General features: G+C 41.1%; 1 protein-coding gene across 3 annotated transcripts in view; it reads right to left on the bottom strand.

Moving 5' to 3' along the window:
* The window catches only part of spata20 (spermatogenesis associated 20), a 47,211-nt gene that overhangs the window by 15,420 nt on the left and 7,842 nt on the right, over positions 1-23,949 (bottom strand). For all 3 annotated transcript variants that reach the window (XR_001777663.1, XR_001777664.1, XM_008437985.2), the window contains exons 10-15: positions 22,951-23,163; positions 22,653-22,845; positions 21,320-21,488; positions 18,001-18,209; positions 13,071-13,270; positions 11,468-11,548 (exon numbers count right to left, since the gene is read on the bottom strand). Coding sequence is in view for 1 of the 3 variants with exons in the window: in XM_008437985.2 (XP_008436207.1) it covers positions 11,468-11,548; positions 13,071-13,270; positions 18,001-18,209; positions 21,320-21,488; positions 22,653-22,845; positions 22,951-23,163 (1,065 nt within the window). In the remaining 2 variants the exon portion in view is untranslated. The remainder of the gene's footprint in view (positions 1-11,467; positions 11,549-13,070; positions 13,271-18,000; positions 18,210-21,319; positions 21,489-22,652; positions 22,846-22,950; positions 23,164-23,949) is intronic.

Below are 23,949 nucleotides of genomic sequence, written 5' to 3'. Positions count from 1 at the left end.
TTTTTCTGATAGTTGAACTGTGACTGACCGAGCGGCTTGGGTCGTATCAGTTCATCAGAGAAATGTTGAAGCCGAGTGTTCTGGCGCCGTTAATGAACGAAATACTTTGAACGGCTTTCCTTCCTCCGACTGCCAACGCGATCCTGGTTGAGCTTTGAGTGCTTCCAAATATGTGCGGTCCAAACAAACAGTTTAGCTGTAGTAGTTTTCCACTGTTCCTTTTTTAAGTTTATGTGATAGATTTTACAGGCTTTTATGAGCAAAGCAATGTTTTTCAGTATTTAAACAGTGCTGTAAACTGTGGGAAAGCACTTGCAAACTTTGAACCTTCCCCCGTTTTCTCACGTTACAGAAACAAACATTGATCTATTTTATGTAATAGATCATCACAAACTAGCACAACAGTTTGGGGGAAAATTCTCACCATTTTTGCCAAATAAAGACCTGAAAAATGAGGTGTGCGTTTATATTCCTTGCTGCTGAGTTGCTGCAGGTCTTTTGGGGGTATGCTCTTCCAGCTTTGCACATCTAGAGGCTGATAGTTGTGAACATCCTTCTTTACAAAATAACTAACTTGGTAAGATTGGATGGAGTCCTTGAACAGCGTTTTTCAAATCCTGCCATTGATTCTCTGTTAGATGTTGGTCTGGACTTTGAGGCATTCTAACACATGAATAATGCTTTAATGTAAAACCTTCTGTTGTACATATATATATCTTCAGCGCTGTTGACCTGCAAGGAGGTAAAGCTCACACAGTTTTCGAGCCTCTAACAGATTTTCTTTTAGTAATGTCCAACATTTAGCATATTTAATTTCCCATCACCTCTGACAATCTTCCAGTGTGTACTATGTCTTCTGTGGCAAACCGCATTAGGTACTTTTTATCAGTTTCTTCCAAAGTTAAATTTTGAACTGATTTGATCAGATCAGAGAACCTTTTCTGTCTCCTAAATGACTAGTGGCAAACTGCAAAAGATTTATGTAATTTATGTAACTAATATATACCCAATAAACAGATTATCTCCCCTGGGCTGTTGACCTCTGGAGCTCCTCCAAAGTTAACATTTGACTATTGGCATTCTCTGAGGTCTTTAAAGAACAATTGGGATTAAGTTACCCACAGATGGACTCCTTATGAAATTGACTGTAATAGTGAAATATTTAGCACTTTATGTTGGTCTAACACTTAAAATTGAATGTGGAAAAAATGCTCAAGGATTAGAAATACCCAGTCAAAGCACTTTAGAAGAAAATTAAACTCCATTAAAAGTATTGAAAAGGGGAACTGAATTATGCATTTACAGTACACATTTAATATGTCAAGGAGACATGTATTATCCCACTTCCCCACCCTATAGCCCAAGAGGATCCTGCAACAACTGAATACAATTTGTGCAAATTGGTTAACCCACATTAGATCACTGATTACATGAGAAAACATTCATATTATTACACTGGCATATAATATTAACAGAAAGGGGCAAACGTAGGCAGGCTGTTGTGCATGATGTATTCTCAAACTGGCTTCTTCTGTGTTCTGCGAGGGTGTTTTTTAGTGAACTGACACATGGGATAAGCAAAGAGCTCAACTGATTATACAACATCTCAAACAACAGCAGGAAAGCTGCTAGAATTGTGAAGGTGCAAGCTCCTCCTCCCCCCACAAAAGCTTTTGTGGACGCATTTGCAAATGGTGGAAATGACTCGCTAAGAAGTTATGTACAACCTCTGAGATTAAAACAACTGGATTAACATAAAATACATACGTGACAGTGTAGTGTATAGACTGAGATTATCTGTGAGCAGCAGGGGAAAGGGAAGAGGATGCGTGACTAGCGTGTGGTCAGAACTTTCCCACAGCTGCCAGTCAACCTGTGCTTTGCTCTCCAGCTGGTTATCGAGCGCAGCGGGTCATTACGAGACCACAGACGGATCGATTGTGCAACAAAAATCAAGAGACAAACACGTGCATGCTTTTTTTTTACTTGGATCTTTAAAGAGTGGGAAGGCCAGCAAAGGCAGAAGATTGGGCGAGGAAGCTCAGAGATCACCACGGATGCCCGTGAGAGCGCCTGGCTCTAATCCTCCTCTCCACTGTGGTTGACTGGGCTCTCTATCTCCACCCAGCTCATTCATCCCTGCCCTCCATGTCGCCCCGCCAACTCTTCCACAAGTCTCTGAGGTCTTGTTATGTATTCCGCGATGTTTCCCCCCTTCACAGATGGTTTCAAAAAGGAGTCTCTCAGCGCTTAAAAAGGCCATGTTCCTAAATTCCCCTGTCATATTTAGCTACCATTCCACCCTCTAAAGTGCTTCTTCCTGAAGGACAAGGGAGACAGGAAACATGTCCGCACATAATTATTTCCCCACAAGAAATTCTCACTCCTCGTCTTTTAAATCCTTTAAAATCCCTGGAATACTTTTTGCACTTTCACTCAGTTTACTGGTGATTTCTTAACATTGCCGGGATCACACGTATGTCACTTAGTTTCCCTCTCTAAGTAACATCCAGAGGGGGCCGCCTAACCACCTGACCGCACCGTAGAAGCGTAGAAGTGCAACACCGACTCGGCGTTGTATGGCAGGCGTTAAGGGAGTATGAGCGAAGGATGATTAATAAACAGTTCCAACAGTGGCATTCAGCCATCGGGATTGTTGTTCTTGTTAAACAATATCCAACACACAAGGGAGGGCACCGGAAAATCCAAAACTGATTCATTTAAACCAGTGTCACCAGTCGCAGCTAAGCAATCCATCCCAGCCTCATCATCAGAAGACAGTGTACACACCCCTGTCGAAAAATCAGGTTTTTGCAATAAAATTAGACCACGATGAATCACTTCGGTAGTATTTCTACCAGTACAGTGATGTGTCCTGTACTGGTAGAGGACACATCACTGTCCTCTACCAGGACAGTGATGTGTCCTCTACTTTTTGTTTTTCAGCATTTAACTGAAAAACAAAAAGCTATAAACTTTCCTGCATAAGAATGAATACTCTTTAATTAATGCTTTAAAAATGGAGACTGCCTGGTACGACTTTTTTTTTAATTTTCATCCTGTAGCTCAGGCTATTGTTTGCAGAGAGGTGCATTATGTAACTTTTATAGAATTTTATTTTATTTTTTTACATATTTGCTAAAACTGTCACCATGTCGTGACAGTATGTTACGAGACAGACAATCTGCGAAAGTATTGATCTCCTCCAACTCCTCTCTAAGCTACTATTGCAGTATTTTGCAAAGTAAGGGCATTTAGTAGTGTTTACATGTGCGCCGCTGGTACAGTCATACCCCGAAAAGACAAGCAGCTGGGATTGTTCTTTCTACAAAGCATTAACTCAGAGCTGAACACAAAACATGTCACCATGGTGACTTTTGTTTTTAAAAACATTTTGGAAAAATGTATAATTTTCCTTCCACTTCACTATTACACACTGTTTTTTGCTGGTCTGTCACATTAAAATAGCACAAATCTGACAGCAGTTGTTGCTTATAATGTGACAAAACGTGTAAAGGGTCAAAAGACATTGATATTTTTGCAATTTGTTAAATGTTATGTATTACCTTGCAGAATAGATAGGGGAAGAGCACACACACACACACACACCAAAATGGCAGAAATTGGTAAGTGCTCGGATCTGGCTAATTGCTGGAAAGAAAGCATCTCTGTTTTCCAACTCTCACCCTCGTGTAATTTCGCCACCAGCACATTCAACAAACCTTGCCCCGTCTCTAATCAAGATATATTTCTGCTCGATAGAAAAATTAACCACAATTTAATGCAGCAATTACAATCAGGCTCAATGTTTCAGCATGGCTGAGTGCTGTAATTGATTCAAACAAGCAAAAAAGTGCAGTAGATACTCGGAGTGCTTGTGAAATTAAATAGTAGATTAATCAAATAAAGTAAAGATTGCAGTGTGTGTGCCTAGACCAGCATGAGCTCATTTCTTAGCTCCCTATTCACCACAATTAGTTTGTGCCTGCTTCAAATAAAGGGAAACAGACGAGGGGTAATTACAGATAAACTAGACATGTTCTCTGTTCATAACTACCTAATGTTACGTGGAGCACAATCCCCTTACGCCTTCTTTCTTCTGCAACTTCCATTTATCTCATTTAAACATCCCTAAATCTCTCATCCCATTCTTTGGCGCTTTAGCAATTCCCTCCCAAGACCCCAGCATACACTTCGTTTTATCCGCCTCCCATTCATCCCCCTATTACAGCATTTGATTTTATGAATTACATAACAGGATACACATTTTGTTCTCCTGGTCTTAGTGTATGTGCTCACATTGTTGTTGTTTTTTTTCCCAGACAAAGGAATTAATCACAATATGTATTTAATAAGTTTGCATACCAAAAGTAAAAGGAGTGTATTAAAGAAAACATTTACCAGCATGTGTGTTTGCTTAAGTATAAACTGCAATTGCTAACATGTCCCGTTGTCATCTTCTATAAAAATCGTTTACAAGCAACTTAAGTGGAAAAAACAATACATCCATTGTCTTGCAATGCCCACTAACAGAGAAAGGCATAATGTTAGTTAACTATAAAAGTTACAAAGGATAACATAAGAACTTCAAATGAATAAACTACATTGACCGATAGCTTGTTGACATGCAACTTCAGCCCAGGGTTTCCTCCAGAGTAATATTGTCTAAGCCTGGCGGGCCACCAGCCTTTACTCCCCCCAGACTTTAATTTCCCCCTACCAGGCTAAGCATAGTTTGTTTATTTTAAATAAGCTAGGTTGATAGTTGACGCATTGAACTGGGTATTAGTTTCTAAACTCTGATGCCTGCTAGTGCATGTCAGAATTGTAACCTTTAACACAAAAACACGGTGGGCCGCTAATGGACGGCCCTAACTCCCCCTACCAGTTTATGCTTAGTTTATATTATTTTTAACCCAGAAAAGGATTTAGAACAAACTAACTTATTTTATCAGAAACTGTAGAGTACTCACTATTTAGAAATGGTATTAGATACTTAGCAACCCTGAAGAGGAACACTTAGTTTACATAATTTAGAACATTAGATTAGTTTTCTTTCCTTTTGTTTGTTATTTTGHTTGTATTTCCTTTTAACTCATGTAAAGCACTTTGAATTGCCTTGTTGCTGAAAATGTGCTATATAAATAAAATTACCTTACCACTGGGCTTAGCAGGTTTTTTGGGGAAATCCCTGCTATGCATTTTTGAACATTTGGTTTTGTTTCATAAATGGTCGTCTTGAAGATTAAAGCACCATTAGGTATGCTCTCAATCTCAAATCCTTAATTGGTCATCATTGGCAACCTGCCTAAATTAAATAGCTGGACAAGGAGAGCATTAATCAGACAAACTACAAAAAGGCCTATCAACAGCTTGGGTGGAAAAATCTGTTGACAGGATAACTATTATGTCGTTTTTCCATTAGAACCTAGTAGCATTGCTCGACTGGACTCAACTCTACTCCAGACAGTTTGGTTGGTTTTCCATTGCAATTGATTAACAGCTGTAGTGGGAGGAGTCTTCATATAGTTGGGCCCTTCCGAAAGTCAGAAAAGTAGTGCAACGTGATCTGTATGTGACACAAACACAATGGAACAATGGAAGCTATGTTGAACATTTTGATCAGTCTTCTATTGCCCTTAAATACTTTTTAGGTTGGTAGGTTGGCATTATTGTAAGGCATTTTCTCTCGTGATGAAACCAGAGACTCCACTGCCTAGCAAATCACTGATCGACAGTCCACTGACATTGCATTTCAGGCCTCACTGCACACTTGAAAACCCTAGTGAAGTAGGCTCTGAAAAAATGTTTTCGTACCATGTGACTGTTACCAGTGCATAACCCTTGTACACATGGTAGTGGTGACATGTTGTGGGAATGTGTTTCTTCAGCAAAGAAAAGAAATGCGAGTCAGAGTTAATGGGTAGATCGATGAGGGTAAAAGCAGAACGATCCAGTAAGACAACCTGCCAGAAGAGTTGAGACTGGGGTGGACAGATTTGAGTATCTTGCAGTGAAAGGCATTTCTAAAAAACAAATTGACTCATGAGGGATGATAACACATCCCCCTCACAATCACTACTTTGTGTTTTCTTAACACAAATTTTAAATCCCAACACAATAAAGCTGAGCTATTGTCTTTACTCAGCATTGTCAGTGAAGTGTGTGAATAAATGTCATTCCGCTTATTTTTAATATGTATGCAGTAGTGTGTTTTTGATAATTCAATAATTACCAATTATGTAAAGAGTGTTCTTGTTAAAAATGGCAAACTCTACTTCTAAAGCAAATGAGCCGCAGGCAACATCTTCCCCATGTTGCCAAGGGTTTCATGGGTAAATTGGCTACAGGTAATTTAATCTGATGATGGGATCCATCTTGTCAGCAGATGAGAATATGAGGTGGCTTGCCCCTATTTTCCCCTTAAGATAATCTTAGATCGTTGGCCGATCTAAGATTCTTGCTGTTGGTTTCGTAACCGATCATCCTGTAGTGTGTGGTGTGTTACGGTAGATCGTCGTGGCCGCTCTAAATCAGGGGTTTTCCCCGTCTGGGAGCTTAACGCTGAATGTGACAGGTAGCCAATCAGAAAGCACGGATTCTCCTCCGTGCTGAGGGGAAATTGTGAGGGGAATCCCAAACAGCTGACACGGCGCAACACAAAGTCCAGCGGACATTGGAGATCATGTGGAAACAACATTAATGTTTATTCAACATTTCGTGCAAAGAATATAGAAATGACAAGGAGAGGAGTTTTAGCCAAATTGCTACCACAGTTGATAAACCCGGTAAGTTTTCAGCTGTTCTTTGTTAACGTGACATAAATAGGTTATAATGATTTTCATTCAGTCAGGACTTTACGCTGAGTAGCCACATGCATCACAGGTAGATTCTAGTAAAGCATTGATTAATGCCTGATTTTAAAATTAGTTAACTGGACTTGCAGCCATTATTTTGTGCCCATGTGGCTGGACACCACACTGCACGACGAACCCGATCGAACCGTTATACCTAGGATGTCTGTCGGCTAATGTGTCTCTCAGGTTTTGAAAATGGGTCGACAATCGGCCGACAACTCATGTAGTGTGAGCTGGACATTACACTAAGRAAATGAGGWAGGGAGGGTCAGTGGAGAGCACCGGAGGTGAGCCTTTTTTCATTCAGTGTCATCAATAGAAAGAAAAAAAGGCAGGAGGAGACGATAAAGCCGATAATTAAAATGAGGTCGATGGGTTTAATTTATCGTGCGATTAATTGATTTATCGTTTATCGCAACAGGCCTAGCTGAGATTTCATATAATTTTATTGTATTATTTCAAAGGATTTAATATGAACCTGTTTGCATCCAATGAGCCAAGGTACACCACACCCTGTAGAGTTCTGTGCAGAATGTTTGTGACGACATGAATATGTAATGTTTATCCAATGTTAACTTATTTATGTTTAAACGACCTGGTGAGGAATTAAGTAAAACTTTTGTGGTTATTTAGTGAAGAATCATAAAAACATTTAAAAGTCTAAAAAACTTGGATGAAAGACGTGACCACTTCGTAAAAACAAAACGGAAGATGCAGGGAGTAGGGCTGTGTAATTATATAGATTCTATGATATTCGATTCTACGATATTCTAAGAAATCAAACTAGAGTTTGATTAAAGCAGACTGAACAGGGTCGCTATTTAGTCCGCCTTACTACTCACGTAAATTGCAGATGTCTGTAGGATAGTGTAGCTGCAGCATCGTCAGCTGTTGTAATCGAATGCTGTCCCATGTACAAATTGCATATCCTCTACTGTGGCTTGTGGTTTGACCAGGTCTCTATGGTTAAATCTCATTTTATGTCAAGAAATGAATGCATCGCAATGCCGACATTTATTCTTGTGGCAGTCAGCTGAATCGAATTTCTATCAACTGACTTTGAGATGCTTTAGCTATTCAAAGCATTTACTCCACCTCTGTGCGCGCCACTGATTTGATGTTCTTTGAGCGCCATCTGAGGATTGTCACCTAAAATATAATAAACTGTACTGCATCATGCAACTAGCCCTGACTGACTGAGATAATCCTCTACATGCATCCTGCTCAATAATAGATCCATCTTGTTATCCATTTCAGTCTAGGTCTCTTGTCTCTCTGCAGTTATCTGGAATAGCCTGATGTTACTGCTGCCACTGGCTGATACTGCACAGCTCATTTATATTTCAGATGGGGCTGTGTTGGCTGATGGTTTGTGTGTAAGGAGGGAGAGAGATGGAGTGTGTTACTGGACAGCTCCTGCTTTAATTCATTGTTCTAGTTTTTTTGGGTGCTGGCTGATGGAGTTAGAACAATTCAGTGAGGCATGAAGCTGTGTGCGAGTATGTGCTTTTCTACTTCCCACAACAAACTATTTTCACCCTCAATGGATTTTCTTAATACTTGTTCCAGACATTTTCATCAGGATCCAAGGACTTTGGAAGCATCATCAAATCTGCCAACCAATAAATCAAAGTTTATCATGAAGTGGTGAGACATCTCTTTTTTTAATGGTTAGAGGTGAAAGCACTGAGAAATATGGTCCAAGATCACATAAATGGTTGGATGGTTGAGAGTTGAGTTCTTCACAAATCGTTTGATGTCGGGACTGGCAGAAGAATTAGCACTCAAAGAAAAAAAAAACTTCAAAACCTTGAAGCTGCAGTTACAACTTAGACCTACTACTGCAAGTCAACAAAAAGGGGTTTTAGGTCAACTAATGCCTGAAAAGAGATACTTCTGAAGTCATTACAGGGAGCAGAGGGATGGAGAGAGACTCGGGCTGACCTTTAAAGGGCGCCACTTACAACAGCCAGCACCCCAGGCTCTGATCTGGGCCAGTTTCAGCCTCTATCTATGTGTTTATGTGTCTGAAAAATGATAAGTATCTACTGCAAATCCACTATCGGCTGAATAAACTAAATCACCCCGAGCTATGTAGGGGTCGCTGCCAATACGGGCAGAGGGGAACCAGCAGTACTGACAAGGGAACTGAATGACAAGTATTTTCTTTAGCATTGGCTCCAAGTTTGAAAATGGTGGAACCAATTAGGCCTGTCGCGATAAACGATAAATCAATTAATCGCACGATAAATTAAACCTACCGACCTCATTTTAATTATCGGCTTCATCGTCTATTCCTGCCTTTTTTTCTTTCTTTTGATGACACTGAATGAAAACAGGCTCACCTCCGGTGCTCTCCACTGATCCTCCCTCCCTCCCTCATTTCCTTAGTATAATGTCCAGCTCACACTACACGAGTTGTCGGCCGATTGTTGACCCATTTTCAAAACCTGAGAGACACATTAGCCGACAGAAATCCCAGGTATAACGGTTCGATCAGGTTCGTCGTGCAGTGTGGTGTCCAGCCACATGGGCACAAAATAATGGCTACAAGTCCAGTTAATTAATTTTAAAATCAGGCATTAATCAATGCTTTACTAGAATCTACCTGTGATGCATGTGGCTAGTGTCAGCGTAAAGTCCTGACTGAATGAACATCATTATAACCTATTTATGTCACGTTAACGAAGAACAGCTGAAAACTTACCGGGTTTATCAACTGCTGGAGCAATTTGGCTCCAACTCCTCCCCTGGTCATTTCTATATTCTTTGCACGAAATGTTGAATAAACAATGTTGTTTCCACAAATCATCTCCAATGTCTGCTGGATTCGTGTTTCGCCGTGTCAACTGCTTGGAATTCCCCTCGTAATCTTCCGTCAGTAAGGACTGAGGAGAATCCGTGCTTTCTGATTGGCTACCTGTCACATTCAGCATTTCAGCATTAAGCCCCCAGTCGGGGAAAACCCCTGATTTAGATTGGAGCGGCCACGACGATCTACCGCAGGGGTCCCCAAACTTTTTCCTGTGAGGGCCACATAACTTTTCCCTTCTCTGGTGGGGGGCCAGAGTCAGTTTGTAACAGAAAAAATGTTACACGTTTATCACCTGCGCTGCTATAAATTGTTCATAACAAACACGTGTGTTCATTTGCTCTACCGCTAGCAAACAACCGTACTGATTAAATAACATAAAAGTCAAGCAGTTCCCTAAGAGTCCAACAGATGGCAGCAATGCGCCATGCAAAACACCCACAGTTTACAGGACATACTTCATGCTAAAGAGCCCCCTGGTGGTTGAAGAAAAATCCACATATAAACCGGAAAATACAATATATGAAAAAAATCTGAATGCTCTCTGGTATTGTTCAGGGGGCCGGACCAAATGTGGTGGCGGGCCGGATCCGGCCCGCGGGCCATAGTTTGGGGACCACTGATCTACCGTAACCCACCAGACACTGCAGGATGATCGGTTACGAAATCACCAGCCACAATCTTAGATCGGCCAACGTTCTAAGATTGTCGTAAGGGGAAAATAGGGGCACAAAATTGTGTACTATTGTGTACTGCATTAGGTAGTGGGATGTGCCCATCTTCTCTATTTAAATCTAGTGATTACTGAAGGGMAATATAGTATACAGACTTCATAATCTGCACTCTTTTGGTTGAATGCAGTATTTATTTCCACTTTGGCTTTATGTTGTTTAGTTTTTATTCAAGTACATTTTTTATTAATGGAGACTGAGAATACATTTTATTTTTGTTTTTGGTTGTTTTGTTTAGTTTATCAGTTCCAGTGTTATGTGTTCGTTTGAAAATAAAGTGTGTCTCCCTATGGCAGGAAATCGCATGCATTATTAAGTCATTTAAATCAGTGTCAAAAGGTCTTGAAACAATATCATTAATCTCAATAATTTTTTAGACAATTAATCGTCCAGCAAAATTTGTTATCGTGACAGGCCTAGAACCAATTCAATATTAAATTCAATAATACTTTATTTTTCCCAAAGTTAAACTAGGTACTGTCGTAACTCATCATTGAAGTGTCTCTTCAAAGACTCTTCAGAGTCGTGGATGATGGTGATGTGGTGAGGAAAGATCTACAGTAGGATACAGTGATTGTAGACACTAGCTGCGGTTCCATTACAGCTAGTGGTAAATCTTTGTCAATATTTTGCAAATGTTGAAAAAACAAAATTCCACATTTATTTTCCTTCATGCTGATTGGTTGTATCCTTGGATAAACGTTAAACTGTAGTTATTATCTTCTGTGGAGGTGCTAAGACAGTTTCCACTGTGCATAATGAGGCACAATTGGTGTTTGCACCATTAAAATAAGTAGATATAAGCATTTAGAGGGAGTCTCAAGTATTTGCAGATATCAGCAACTTGCAGGTTGCTGTGGTCCTGCCAATATTGGGGGTCTACTGTTCAGTACTATGAAAACTTTAGTAAATTACTGGTACGGCGATGGATGCAGTAGAGTTCTAGGTGTTTAAACAGACCCACCATACTGTGTGCCTAAGCTAACCAGGAAAGAGAAGACACACACAAATGAAATGTATCTACGTTGTAAACCACTGCATGTTCTGGACAAAAGCTGAGTATTTACCTTAAACGGTGAAAAGAGGGAATTGACTGCTGCAAGAAGCCCTGCGGTGTCCGAAGCCTCCTTCTGACCGCAGATCACAATCTGAGGGAGAGGAAAAAAAACACGAAGGAAGACAATAAAAATGTGACACAAAGAAAAAACAATGAAATAATAAGATGGGGGAGTGCATGACTGAAAAAACAGGGTTGAAAGGTGGCTTATAACAGGAAGGAAGAGGGGAAGGAGGTGGTGCAGGTTGGAGCTTTATTTGTAGCACTAACAAGGGAGGCAGGTGGTTTCTCTGAAACTGCCTGAATTCTTTGCTCGTTACTTTTCACCCCATCAACCTGAGACATCCCCTGCAGGTCATGTATGATGGACAGAAAGTGCCCCAACCCGGAGTCGGACCTCGTTATCTCCATCTGTGTTCTCCCACTGCTTTCACTTCAAGCCTTTTCCCGCTAAGTGACAGAGGAACGTTGTCCTGCTAGCATCCCGGTTTCAGTGGTTTCAGGCTAAACTGAGGATGTTAATATTTCAACACTCGATTATGTAACCCGACTTGAACAGCTCAAATAACACAGTAAACGCACAAGAGGGGCAACTATAACATGAGAAGAAGAAAAAAAAAAATCCTTGTGTCCAGGGATGGAACGAGCGTCCTGGTGCGGGGGCTTGTCCTCAGACAACCTGGTGAAGTTGAAATGAGGTGGAAAAAATGCGGTTCGCTTTTCCGGCTTTGTAAATCACGCGAACGGGAAATTCCTAAACATCTGTTGAGTGTGGTATTTGTAAGAAAAGCAATTGCTCTTTCAGTTGTGTTTTCCTTCGAGGAACCGTCCAGGAGTTATGTCTGGTGGATGAGGGGAAAGCTCCGAGGCCTGGTTTGAATCTGCTAATCATGGTTCACTCTAAATGAACCAGAAGCTGTTTAAAACGCTGCTGAAATCCCAAATCAGTCACGATCGCACCTGCACTGTGATTGCCTTCTCTAAAACCTAAGATGGAAAGATCAATCTAGAGATTGAAATGTCAAAAAGACAGATTTGAAAGCGAAACCGGAACTGGAAGAACAGGTCATAGAATTAAAAAAAAAAATTTATACAACAGGATATGAATCACAATCATGCACTAAAATAACACCTTCCTGCTTATTTACGCTCCTTCCCTAATATAACTTTCTCTTTTTTACTTTTTTTCAGTGATGCATTTCTTCTTTGCAGCGTTCCCGAACAGAAATGTTCCAGCGCAATCAATACGCAGACGCTCATTGTTTAAACAGCTTCTTCCTCTCGTGCTGCATAATGTTTTGTTCAGTTTTTGTTACTCGGTAAAAGCCGTGTCTATTATGCTTGCTCCATTTGTCATGCGAGCAGAAACACTGACTACTTTCAGTAGGCGGACATGAAAATGAGTTCCAGGGAACATTCAGGTAAACAAACCCGCTCCCCCCCCCAGCTTAGCTGTCTTTCAGGCCTCACGACCGACAGATGAGAAACAGATGGGTTGGGTACTGCACAGTGGTCTATGATAACTACTCTGTCAATATTAACAATCTTATGCAGCGGGAATAGTTAAAACAGCCAAATAAAAGTCTTGATCTTGACGTAACAAAGCAGCGTACCTGTTTAAGTGTGTAGTGCTGGGCCATGAGAGCCCGGACCATCTCGGGCAGAGCTATGGGAATACTGGTCAGCCGGTCGGAGAATGCTGCCAGCAGCTGCTGGGACTTCTGGAGCCACTCTTGTTTTCCGGTGTAGTGGGACAGGCGCAGAAGATTGGAAGCTGAGACGGAGTTGGCGCTGGGCTCTGCTCCATCCTGATCTGTGACACACAGGGAGGTTCAACAGCTTCATAAGCTTTTAATAGGTATCGACCTCTGACCATTCCTCATTGAACAAATTGTAGATATATAAACCGTAGAATCCTGGTTCCTCTCTTAGGCCATCGTCTCATTTGCTCCCCCTACAGGTTTGCCATAGAATTTAAGTCAAGAGACAGAAACGGTCATGGAAGAAGATTGATTTTCATGTCTAGTAAACACTTTCTGTACTGACCTGCACATTGTTCGGACCACTGACCTACAGAAAGTCCCAATGAAAGTGATACAAGTTATTGATTAATCTAAAGTTGATCGATTCTATTGATCAACTAACCATCAATTGATAAAAACAAATGAGGTGGAAGATGGTGGTCAAAAGGTGCATGCACATTTCCACTACATGCTACAATCACAGTGCCATCAAGTGCCCTGGCATGACGACTGCAGTGGATCTAAATCTGTCTAAATGTGGAACTTTTTCTCCACCAATACTGTAAATATGTAAATGTAGTTTGAAACTACTACAACTAAGCTTGTAGTGGAAATTCAGATTCTGTTGTGTTTTTTATTAGAATTGTATATTTGATGAAACACTAGAAACCGTTTCAGCTATTTGGTGCATAAGAAAATGAATGAAGTCCAACTGCCACGTATGGATTACCAAGTCCTGGATAAGTAAGAGCTTACACCAAACTTTGTTGATAGAATCCTTGATTACAGCTAAAAGGATGACTGCTGAAAAGAAACAAGTTATTTTTGCTGACATTTTCTGTTGCCCTCTGATCAAAGTTTTCATATAATCATAAAAACCTTAAAGTGTGTTTTGTGTTCGATCCTCCCCTAAACACACATTCAACCCACAGCTATAAGGGGTATCGATGTGCTCTGTGAAGTGACTGGTTCTCATCTGACACCAAGGTCTGGTTAGAGCTTGGGCACAATTTACAAATGACCTTTGACCTCTCAGCACATCTACATCTCAAAGTAATGACTGCGTTTCTGAGTGCTTCAGAATCCAAAGCCATTTTTACGTCTGACTGCGTACCTTGGACGCAACCTAAAAATAGCAACAGTAACCCGACAGAATTATTCAGCCGAAGCCACATGAACGTAACTACATAACGCATATTCCGTTGTTTTTGTGACAAGCATGAATTAAAAATCACAAAGAGACACGTGCGCACCGACGCATGAGAGACTTGCAGAACGAGCGTGATTTCACCCAGCTGTATGCTCTTTGTGAGCCCCGTGGTGGGGAAGACTAACAAACCTTCAAGTACACACACCAGGGTTTGGTAGGCGAGTGTGTCACTTTCCACATGTCACGTTTTCCTTCTCTTAAGGAGCTCCATTCGAAAGGAGGTCGCAAACGCACACCGAGAGAGAGAGTTGTGGAGGGAATTGTTGCTGGCATCGACAAAGAATAGTCGCTGAATAAAACACCGCCTACACTTTCATCAAGTTTTAAAGTCATGAAACAGATTGTTTTTTTTAAACCTGGTGTACTCTAACTTGATGCGTGTGTAATATATTTCTTTCACCTGGGAGAATGTCTGAAAAGTGCAGTGCTGCCTCAGGAGACAGAAACAGTTTGTAGTCTCAGGAAACTCAGCTAACTGAAAATAAATTCAAATAAAAGCAGGACAGACAGTGTGGATGATTTTAACCTTCCTCTTCCGACACAAACACACACACACACATACACATGGGAGTCTGGCAAAGGCTGAGACACGTACAGAGGCAGCGCCTTGGAGGTAATCTGTCTACAGCTGACAGGCTACGCTGCTGGGAAAGGCGTCCGATGCCGTGTCGCTAATGGCTTTCAACCCGACGCAGCGCAGACGCCATAATGGCACCGTGAGTCCCCTCAGAAGGGAAACCACTCTCATGTCAGCTCCAATAAAATACAAACGGGGCACACTTTTACATATTTACACGCATTCATGTGTGATATATGTACTGCTTACCAGGAGACGGGGGTCAGAAAAACTTGTAAGAGAAAGTTAATGGCAGCAATGACCTGATCTAGGAAAAAGACACATCCAGGTACAAACAGCCGTTAACTGCCATTAACGCAAAGTTAACGGCAGCAGAATGTTTATCAATGACTTCGTATTGGAACAATAGAGTTGTTTTAATTATCCAACGTCTGTACAGAGTGTGTGTCCTGATTTTTTTGGTTATATTACATAAGACAGTTGAAAAAGTATAAAATCTATAAAATCCAATCTAAAAAAATTCACGAACAGAAGAGAAGTTAAAGGAGCAGTTTTATGTATTTTCCAGGTACAGAGAGCCACTTCATAGCACAATCAGACCTTCAAGTTTATATAAAAATGCTGTATGTATCAAATATGACTTAAAAGAAATCAGATTTCATAATTCAATGCATTAAAATTGGGTCTCCGTCTCTTTAAAAACTCCTGCTCTTTCTGAAACTCCGCCTTCAGGAAGTCATCACAACATGGCTCCTCTATTAACCCTTTAATCACGTTTTTACCAGCGTTGCTCTGAGAAGTGGCTCTTAATGAGCTCAAAAGATTCACAGTTCGCAGTACTGAATTCAAACGTCCCGCTTGACCACATATCTAAAGTGTGACGGAAAAAAATAGCAGGTAATTTATTACAAAAATCTGTAGTTTATGACAAACTGGAATGTCAATGATTTCATAAATGAAAGATGGCTAAACACAGAAGAACTAAGCCTGGAGTACGTCTGATGGGAAACACAAAAACAAAAGCAGCACTCGAAGATGACAGACGGAATATCTTTATCGATAACTTGATCCTGGAAAAAGACAACAAATATAGAAGCACCAAATCAAGTGTACCTTAAAAAAACAACAGAGAAAACAATCAATTTGAGACATTTTGAATGCGGAAGATGACTAGATCCAAACCAGAAGCTTAGACCCGACTGATCAAAGGTAAACAATAGCATGTTTACAAGGTGCCAGCCTCTGCTGCCTGCTAGCATTCGTAGACAGGCTGAAGTGCACATCAAGGTTACGGCCATTTTTATTCATATCTGAGCTTTCACCTACTGGCACGCAACATTCAAAAGATACGTTCTTATTTGAAAGGCTGCAAAATCACGTCAAGAATGTGGGGAGTCACAAATTAAGAGAGAAAAAATAAGGAGGTTAGTGAGAGATGACGGGAGCAGAGTCAGGAAGTTGATTTCAGACTCCCGCTGTACTTTGCGGCGCTGTTCCAATCTGTCAGAAGCAGATGGACTGAGAGACAGACTGGAGACGAGTTTGACAGCTCTAGTGATCAAAGCAGCTCGAGAGGCAGGGCATCAGTGTAGTAGGGGCTTTTTATGGCAGAGAGGTTCGCCGTGAGTGACTGGCGGTTTCTAGTGTTCTTACGGCGGACGGAGGAGTTCAATAATCCTCCCATCTTTTATCCTTCATCAAGTCACCTATCAGTCCATCCATCTCCTGCTGGCAGCCTCTTTTCTTGAAGTGTAGCAAATGAGTGAAAGTGGCAGGGATATTACAGTAAAGCCTTCCAGATCCTCTGAGCTTGAAACGATCAATATGGCGAAGGGCAACAGCGGGGAAGCAACAGATTCATGATGGACGAATAAATTAGTGAGTTTCTGACAAAAACAATCCGTCAAATTGTCTGTTGTTCCAATAATACAGACATCTGTTCAAACCGCTGCTTTTCATCAGGGTTGTTTTAGCCAAACCATTGCGATGCGCAGACATCTGCAGTGCCTGTGCGATTCAAACCTTGAATTTATTCAGTGTTCGGCGCTCTCCATCCCACAGACTGGGTGAAAGCACAAAGGTCCACTGCAGCAGGAGTTCTAATCATCCACCTGTCCATCAATCCTTTCTTTATTTCACCCCTGAAGCTACGAACCCCTACAGAAAAACTGATGCAGGCAGAGTTTCAAGCACTCCTCATGAAACGTTAAAAACACATCGAGGTGAAAGACAAGCCCCAATCAACGATGCTGGCTTATCTTCAACAAGATCTGCACCAAGCATTGCTACACGGTTAATGCGAGTTTCACCAACACAACTTTAAGCGTTTTTAAGACCATAATGAATAAAATTCAAGATGTATAGGATGACAGAAGTATACAAAGGGTTGGCAACAGAAGCGAACCAGTGGCTAACATGAGCATTATCCAGCAAACTGTTGATAAATTTACACTTACCCTCGACAAACAAGAAAAAGCTAGATAGATTTTCTCCAGTTTGTTCAACGAGAGCATTAATAAATGTCAGTAAATTTAAAAATATGGTAAAATGCAGTTACTGTGTGTAGTTCAGTGATATTAATCATACTTTTTCTTAAAGTAACTGGCATCCTGAAGAAGCCTTTTTAAAATAGGAATGTTTATCTAGAGCAATATGTGTCTGTGGTGCTCTAAATGTGATATGCAGTTACAGTCATACGCTTACCTAAAAAAATTATTGTTTTATTTATCATAACTTTTATACCACAAAACATTGTGATAAAATTCTGTCCATATCTCTCACCTCTTCTACTCGTCAGATAGTGTAAATCAAACATCTCAGCTATCCGTAAAAAAAAATAAAAAATGCAGCTCTTATGAAGATATATTTGGAAATCCTGAGAGTTTAGATTGGACTGCTCTTCAGTAAAAGGGTAAGTTTGATGTTTCGGTTCTCTCTGAACGTCAGCCACTTTTATTAAGGCCGACTTGTTCAATTGCTCGTTAACGCAAATAATGAGCGAGGCCATCACGCACCCTCCTTCAGTCGCAGCAGAACCGCGGCGTCGCTGGGCTCGCTGCAGAAGTAACCTCCGCCCTGGTTGTCCCAGAACAGCGCGTCCTGCCTGGCCTGCAGCTCCTCTGCCCACCGCAGCCACTCCGTCTGGAACGTGGCCTCGTACAGGTCCAGCAGGCCACAAACCACAAAGGCATAGTCGTCCAGGAAGCCGCAGATAGGCGGGGATCTGGGCAACGCACAGAGGGAAAAGACAAAACGAGGACATTAATCATTAAGTATTTATCGTTGGAGCAATGTGGAAAAGCACTGTGATGAGCTCCACTGGTGAACTAGTTCAGGATCTTTTTTTGTTTTTGTTTTTACACTTCATATTTTATACAGTAACTGTGCAAACCAGAATACATTCTCAGGTAGGACGGAGAAAAAGACACTTTTATATGTCAACCAAAGACGTGATTTACAATATATAAAAAGACAGAGCTAGAAATAGTTAGCACACCTCCAAATCAGACGTTATACACACTCATCAAGGGAATGAATACCATTAAAATTTGAGACCTTTAATTATTTATTTAAACCCTTTTTTGTCAATGATGAAGTGATTATGCAACGTTTTGGACAAGAATTATATGCACATGATGACATTTATTTTACATACATTTCCCCCTTGTAAATATTTGGTTAAAACTCTCAAGAAGTTGCACTTCATCCTCATGGTTGTTTTACGGCTGAATATTCGATCGTACCGATGGGCGATATTGGTACAGTTCATTTAAATTGGTAGTTTTATTTATACAGAAACACAACTTTTAAGTCCACAAATTTTCAACAACGTTTTGGAAAGACCAATCCAGGAGCTGACTGTTTGTTTTAGGGATGCACAGTTTACAGTTTTCCAGCCAAGCGGCAATCTTTGAAAAGCCCGATTTGGTGATTCCGATTTTGGCTGATAACGACTATTTTATGACTGATGCTGTGACATAGTCGCTAAGTTGATAACAGTGGGGCGCTTATTGTTTATGGAGTAGTAGCTAATTTCTTGGCCAATGGAAAGCTGGGCTTCACAGTGAACAGTGATGGTGTTTTTCCTCTAATATGTGGCAGGTTTAAGTTTTGGTAGTTCCTTGTACAAATCTATCGAGTTAATAGAACTTTCCCATTAACCTTCGTACTTTGATGAATAGTATATCTGAGCTTAGCAAACTCATAAATTCCATTTAGTCAAGAAACACGTCTACAAACCAAACGGGACATCTCTGTTTCGAATTCTTTAGAGTCGTCAATCCCTTCTTTCCCATGTCTAAAACAACTGTGTACGGCTGATACCAATTCTGAAGTACTTTTTTCCTCGCTGATACCACTGAGTAACCACTTTTTAATAAACTGTTGTTATTCCACTGTCCCCTGTCCTTCCAGTTCTCACAGCGCCAACCTCCAGATGAGTGAGTGCAGGAGGACGGACTGTGACAGGTGGCCAGATAGTGCTGTGTCAGGCGAGGCTGATGGTGGAGAGGGTGAAAACCTAAAAGCGATTTGGAGGAGATGAAGTGCATTCTTGTGAGAGGTCATAAAGAGCCATCAAGTCACGCTGCAGTGAGACAAGAAATCGGTTGGGGCATCAGTCGAGTTAAAAGGAGTCAGCAAGAATCAGGATGGGTATGACAAGGTTGAAAATGTTCGGGAGGGGGAACTGATATTCACATTTTCAAGCAGTTGTTGCAATATATTAATTAAAATACTTGAAACAAATTTGTTTGAACTGGCTTCAGTGCTTTCATAAAAAGCATGCAGCTACTAGCAAAAGGTGGAAGCAACACTAGAAGTTGTTCACAAGATGGCGGCTTATAGTAGAAGGTACAACCACTAGGTGGCAGCTCTGTACGTCAAGCGAGACGCGGTTGAAGTTTAAACGATTGGATCTGATTTTACCCAATCGCTTATGTTTATACATGATGTAAGTAATGCGCCAGCTGGATCGCAAAGGAAGCTACGCTATGAAGCTTACCAGAATTTGCGTGTGTTGTAAACAACTATACCCCACTGTGAAGAGAGAAGCATGGAGCTGAACACCTTTGCTAGCAATAAAATGTCTTAACCCTCCCGCAGTCTTAAGAGCCAGGGCCCTTTGTTGACTTCTTCCGCTGTTGTTTCTAAACTTACAGGCAGGAATCCTTAAACTAGCACAGAAAGTCATCGTTCACAACTTTTATTTCTGTTTGCTGATTTGCCCAGTTGAAATTCTACTGAAGATATTCACCTCGACGGGAGAAATTGAATTGCGTAGGAAGGCAATTCCAGGCTAATAGGGAACTAATTCATATTTAGCAAACCAGCTCCATATGACATTACTGGTGACAAAACAGCTGATTCCCAAAGTAAAACTGCTCTCCACCTTCCTTCTGCTCCTCAAAGACGTAAATGCATTCAATTTTCGGTTGGCAGGAAGGAGCCCCAGAAAACATACAGCACCAACTCCACATCCTATTAACCCAGTTAGTCTCAGCCCCTACCATTCCTTCTGGTAAATGGGCTCGCGGCCCGTACCTGCCCCGGTACGTATGGAAGCTGAACCAGGTCTGAGAAATGAGCCTCTGTAAGCACTTTCGAAGACGACACCATTCTGAACAGGACGGTAATGAATGAGACGGGCGCCGTGGAACAAGGCCAGGGCGTTTAGGCACAAAGTGTGTATTTGTTCACATATGTGTTTCAAATTGATTATGTTCCATCGAGCAGGTTGTGGGACTCTTGGCACATTTTTCTGCTGATTCAATAGCATTTCACACTCACTCAATCACAGTAACTGGGGCACAGTTGCTGGCCAACGGAACAGGGCCAACTGAAGTTGTTGTGTTGGATCAACAAAAGAGTCAATTCTTGACTTTAAGGGTGTGTTCTGAGACTAAAAATATTAACATCCTAATACACTTACTGAATGACATTAATGACATTAATTAAGAGTATAAAGAAAAATTCTTGTCTCAGCCATAAGAAATTTAGTCTGCAACAAGAGTTATTTGATAGGCTTTGAAAATGAAATTAAAACAAGGCCAATTATGTTAAAATATGCAGCCTGAAAAATCCAATAACCGAGCTGCTGGATAAAAACACAGCTTTACAATAACCAGGTTGCATGGGACCATGAAGGCTGAAAACTTATTTACCCGGATATTATGGTTGCCTGTTTTCATGTAAAAAAAAAACCATGAACATTTCATAGCTTTCTACAGTTTTAATATAAAAAACATATTTTTGATGGAATACTTAAATATTTTTATAAAAAGGTGAAATGTGCTTTTTATTATACCATTTTTGAGCTAAAGTACTGCATCTTACATCTGTTGCACCTCCATCTGGTCTCCGCCGTAACAAGATCGGAGCATGTTCTGCTGATGGGGGTCCCACAGGTGCTCCTTCAGGAAGTTTCCCGCTTGCACCGCTCTCTCCAGCAGCACCTCGTTCCCCAGCACGGCTCCAACCCGAGCGAAGGCGGACAGCATCAGGCCTGCAAGGGAGGAAGCGATAATAACGATGCTCGTGGTGGTGATTAGCTCCAAAATAACTCCATCTCATGTTAAAACATCACGTTCCCTTGCCAAGGTGCCAATGTGTAGCCCGCGCCAAAAGACCCAGCGCAGTTATTTCTGCCCCCCAAACCCCTATTTCTCTCTTTGAAGTTTCCCCACGTTCTCTCATCCTTCACTACATCCTTCCCTTCCTCCCTCCGCCCCTCCACACCTCTTTCATGTAGAGTATCAAAGCCAATGGTGCACAGCCCGGTCTTCAAAGTGCGGCGGCGGCGGCGGACAGGTGATTAATGGAGGAGTTTGTTCATTAGAGAGGAGAAGAAGAAGCTCGGGACTAATTGGAAAGTTCTCGGGATGGCAGGGCCTCATTACCTCGCTAACATACCGTCAGGAGACATCCGGTGAAGGAACCCAAACCTATGGGTGAGCATGACTGTTTGTTTATGCATGTGCTTAGTAATTAACTGCATTTTTATAGATGATGGGCAAAACAATGGAAAGGAGCGTTAAAATTAGCGCCATGTTAACGTAGAAAAACAACAGTTTTAATTGATACGCTTTTTCTCCATCTTGAAAAACTTTATCATAGTTTGTCTCGTCACAAATGCAAACTTTAGGGTATGTCACTAGATTGTGATGTGATGTGGGTTATGACATCACGGAAACAGATGTCAACGGATGTATGACAAACGGAAACCGTACAAGACACGGCTTTCCACTATTAATCCTTCACCGAATGGACAATCCCCAGTGATAAACATGATGATGGACTGCAGTGTTTGCAAGTTGATGTCAATGGATTTTTTCCATCCAATCTTTGAGTTGGGTAGGCAAAAACATACCCCAACGTTCATATCCGAAAAGGCTAATAGTTGCAACTGCAGCGAAAGGAGGTCAGTGGAAGAGGAAACTTAAGTTTCCACATATTTCAGGTTTTATTTAAGAATAACTGGAAAAAAAAGTACAAAAGATTGCTTCCACTTCACACTTAGGCACTGCTTTGTGCTGATAACATGAAATCCTAATAAAATACATTAAAGGTTTTGGTTGTAATACGACAATCAATAAAAAAATAAATAAGGTATAGAAATCTGAGATCTGCTGATTTTACTTTTCACTGCTTTGTCAGACTTGGACTTTACCATTCCAGGAAGCCAGCATCTTGGTGTCCAGGTGGGGTCGCGGGCGAATCTGCCTCACTTCTGCCATTCTGCCTCTGGCTGAGGTCATGAGTTCGTTGAATTTCTCAACCGTGATGCCAAAGTGAGCAGCTGTTAGCTCTGCTGAATAACGGACAATCAGCACATTTTTCCCCTGCAGCTCCCCGTGTGGATCCTGGCAATAGAAAGCATAACGTCTTCACCAACACTGACCCCATGTCGACGAGCGGAAACCATCAAAAGCAGATACGGCCGTAATATTAAAGTAATACAATCAGACCTGCTCAGCTGCAACGTTGCCTTGCTCCTTGACTCCGTAGTGGTGCATAAAAACGTCTGCGAGTGTGGCGGCTCCAACCGCGCCCTCTACCACGTCAGGCAGGAGCTCCCGCACTTCTGAGGCCGTCCACACGCAGAAGGCCCCCTCTCGCTTCTCCAGCCCCCCTGGTGCTGGGACGGAGTCAGCATCTTCTGCACTGTAGAAGCCTCCAGACTGGAAAACAGTGCAAACAGCGCCAATTTACTAACACGATTGGCAAAGATGGGCTAAAATAAATAAATCCATCAAAACCTTATGAGGAATCAACCATGACAGAAATGTTCTGGGGACAAAGATTTTCACATAAAAAACAGTTACGACAAAATACCTGGAAAAAGGTTTCTAGGTTTCTAGAAACTTCTACTTAGCCACAGTTGGCACATTAAACAGTGGCAACTGTTATTAAAGTAAAAGTTGGTTTCAAAACATAAAACCACATCAACGCATGACAAATACTTCCAAGTACTGACTGAAGGAGTACCGCTAATCCTGCAACCAGGGATTTTGACCAAATTAATTATTTCCTAGCAGATGTTTTTCCCCACTTAATAAATTTTATAAAATTAAAGACGAGATATTTAAAAAAATTCAGTCAGATATTGGGGAAAAAACTACATTTTAAAATTTAACAATTCATAATTTTTTTTACCAGATTGGATAATGTCACAAGCAGCATAAATAAATAACACTATAAAGACAATGACTGGATTTTAAAGACATAAATATGCAGRTATAAATTATTTCTGTAGCTGTACTTGCTTCCCAATAATTGTTTATAATTCTTGTTATTTTTTTGTCAATGCATAAACCAATACTTTTAGGAGTTCCCTCACGGTGAGTTCTTAGCCCTCTACTGCTTAACTTTCTTCCTTTTGGGTCAAATACAAAAGTAAAAGTATTATCACGTCACGCACTTATTCAAAACTTGTGATGTTACAAGTCTTTTGCCGTCTTTAATAG

This window comes from Poecilia reticulata, linkage group LG19 (genome assembly GCF_000633615.1).
Source record: "Poecilia reticulata strain Guanapo linkage group LG19, Guppy_female_1.0+MT, whole genome shotgun sequence".
Lineage (NCBI taxonomy): Eukaryota > Metazoa > Chordata > Actinopteri > Cyprinodontiformes > Poeciliidae > Poecilia > Poecilia reticulata.
The sequence above is the reverse complement of the archived record's forward strand: the minus strand, read 5'-3'. Positions and strand labels throughout refer to the sequence as shown.